The following is a 2546-nucleotide window of genomic DNA, read 5'->3' as shown; positions in this document are numbered from 1 at the left end:
GACATTCCATCCCAAACTCGCGCGCAGCTTAATCAGTGCCAATCGCCGGGTTCCCGAACGTGGATGTGAAAGTCACAACCCACAGCAGCTTCCCGAATCACCGACGTCTCCGGTGATGGATAGAACGGGGATGTCGACGGGAAATGTCGGTCTGAGAGGGGAACAATATACAAATCGTGCGTGCACGCTCACTATTCAGCATGTTGCACTGTCATTATGCATCTTCCTCTTGTCTCTGCTGCGTTTACGCTAGCTCTCGCGAGCTTGCCTTCCGGTTCTTCTTCTACCCTTTGGCCATTCAGCAAACTCTCCGGGGCCACAACTCTGACAGTGAAGGATCTTGAACGCGAACTACTCCCGCGGCTTTCCGAATCAGCAGTACTTTATGCTGAGGATGACCCGCGCTTCAAAGAGGCGACCGCTCGATGGCAGTGGTACAAAGCTCCAACGGTCAATGTCGTGGTTGAGGCGGGCACAGATGAAGACGTCTCCGAAATCGTACGTTGCTTTGAAATTTTTGAGCCCATATTGGACAATAACAGTATAGAAATGACACTAGTCCGCAGGTCAAATATGCGAACAGCCAAAATGTGCCTTTCTTAGCGGTCAATACCGGACATGGGTCAACGGCTACATTGGGCAAGTTCAACGGTATTCAGATATCCTTGAATCAATTGCGTCAAATAGACATCCAGCCGGGTGGAGATTCGGCTATATTTGGGGGCGGTGTGTATGGCGGTCCGGTCATGGAGGAGCTATGGGAGAAAGGTTATGTTACCAGTAAGAATTTGAAATTATCGGCCGGTACTCGACCTTCCTAATCGTGCTGTACAGATACTGGAAGTTGCGGATGCGTCGGCCTTTTGGGTCCTGGACTCGGCGGAGGTCATGGCCGTCTCCAAGGTCTATATGGCCTTATCAGCGACGGGTTCGTCAATCTAAATGTCGTCCTTGCCGATGGAACCCTTGTCCACGTTTCTCCAAAATCCCACAAGGACCTTTTCTGGTGCATGAAGGGAGCAGGCCACAATTTCGGCATCGTGACGAGCTTCGAAGCGAAAATCTACCCGCGCAAGGTGGACACGTGGTTTTCCAAAATCTGCACCTTTACCGAGGACAAGTTGGAGCGTTTCCACGAGCTTCTTAACGAGTTGAGCGATAAACAGCCTCCGGAATTGATTCATTGGACGCTGTACTGGAATGACCCTGACGTGAGCACCACAAAGCCTGTCATTCATTGGTCTTTCGAATATATCGGTTCCGAAGAAGCGGCGAGACCTTATTTCGAGCCTTTCGACGAACTTGGCCCTGTCAGTTGCCGTTCGGCAAGCCTTCCATATCCCAAAATTCCCCAGAATGAAGGCACTTCGGCACAAGACCCCATCTGCGGCAAGGGTCTGCAGCACATGCAGTTTGACGCCGGGCTCGTCAAATACAATGTTACCGCGCAGCGGGCCATCTACAACCTGTTCGCAGAGAAGGTCAAGCATGATCCATCACTCGAATACTCCTTTATCGTCATGGAGGGCTACTCTCTGCAGGGTGTTGACAATGTGGACCCTGCCGAGTCTGCTTTCGCTTTGCGTGACGACAAGCTGCTAGTGTTCGTAATCTCCGCTTTCGTACTTTCGTGAAGCTGCTAATTCTCCAAAATAGTGCCATCAATGTCCAATATCCTCCGAACGCTAGCCTGGATGATTTTGCAATCGAATGGGGCAAGCAGACGCGGAAATTGTTCAATGACGGCCAGCCTGGCCGTCGCCCGACTACATATATCAACTATGCTTTTGGAGATGAGCCCATGGAGGCAGTCTATGGGTACGAACCATGGCGATTGGAGAAACTCCGTGGGTTGAAGAAGAAGTATGATCCGCACGGTCGCTTCAGCTATTTCAACCCAATCACCTTCGACGATGAGGCACCGCTCTCGCATTCGCAAGAATTATAAAGCCCCGAATGATTGAAATGCCATCGAAAGTCGTATCGCCCATAAGGGTAAAGAGGATGGTATCGACGGCGGAGGGGTAAGTCTGAGACATTGGGCGCGGGAAAGAGCCCTGGCTGCGTTTGCATCCTTTAGGTGTATAAGCGGACCCTTTACAACAAAAATCTCTTTTTATTCATAGATTGGCCAATAACGTAATAACCATCTACGCTCTGAACACGAAATCTCCTGTCCATTCTTGCAGTGCGGAAAATGCGCAAGCACCCGCAGAAGAGTTATGTAACGGTTGAATAGCCAGATGTAGTTAGCCTACCTGAGATGAGACATCCCTTATAAGCGGGACGTCTCTGATCTCTAGACGAACAACAGTCGAACCAGACGCTTTCTCCTCCTGAAGAAAACGCTACAAGTTAGATTGTAGATGAATGGTCGATAAAAGTGGCAAATGCTATGCCGTACGGAAATGAAGGGTAAATTAAATGAAATGTCCAGTTTAGATGGCCCAAGTGAGGCGTCAGCCCGAATAATGTCACGCAAAGACAATTCATTCAAATGTCCAGCATGCCTTGAACTATGTTCGAAGCCTTCATTATTGCCTGTT

At 49.7% G+C, this 2546-nt stretch overlaps 1 protein-coding gene across 1 annotated transcript; it reads left to right on the top strand.

The window, feature by feature from the left end:
* Window positions 1–348: 348 nt before the first annotated feature.
* CC84DRAFT_1076081 (FAD-binding domain-containing protein) lies at window positions 349–1903 on the top strand (the record flags this gene model as incomplete). Its single annotated transcript, XM_018173719.1, has 4 exons — window positions 349–498; window positions 567–780; window positions 835–1603; window positions 1657–1903. Coding segments are annotated over 4 exons (1380 nt in total), but the record flags the coding sequence as incomplete, so codon positions are not given.
* Window positions 1904–2546: the final 643 nt, after the last annotated feature.

This window comes from Paraphaeosphaeria sporulosa (genome assembly GCF_001642045.1).
Source record: "Paraphaeosphaeria sporulosa strain AP3s5-JAC2a unplaced genomic scaffold CC84scaffold_19, whole genome shotgun sequence".
Taxonomy (NCBI): Eukaryota; Fungi; Ascomycota; class Dothideomycetes; order Pleosporales; family Didymosphaeriaceae; genus Paraphaeosphaeria; species Paraphaeosphaeria sporulosa.
This window is presented reverse-complemented; position numbering and strand designations above follow the sequence as displayed.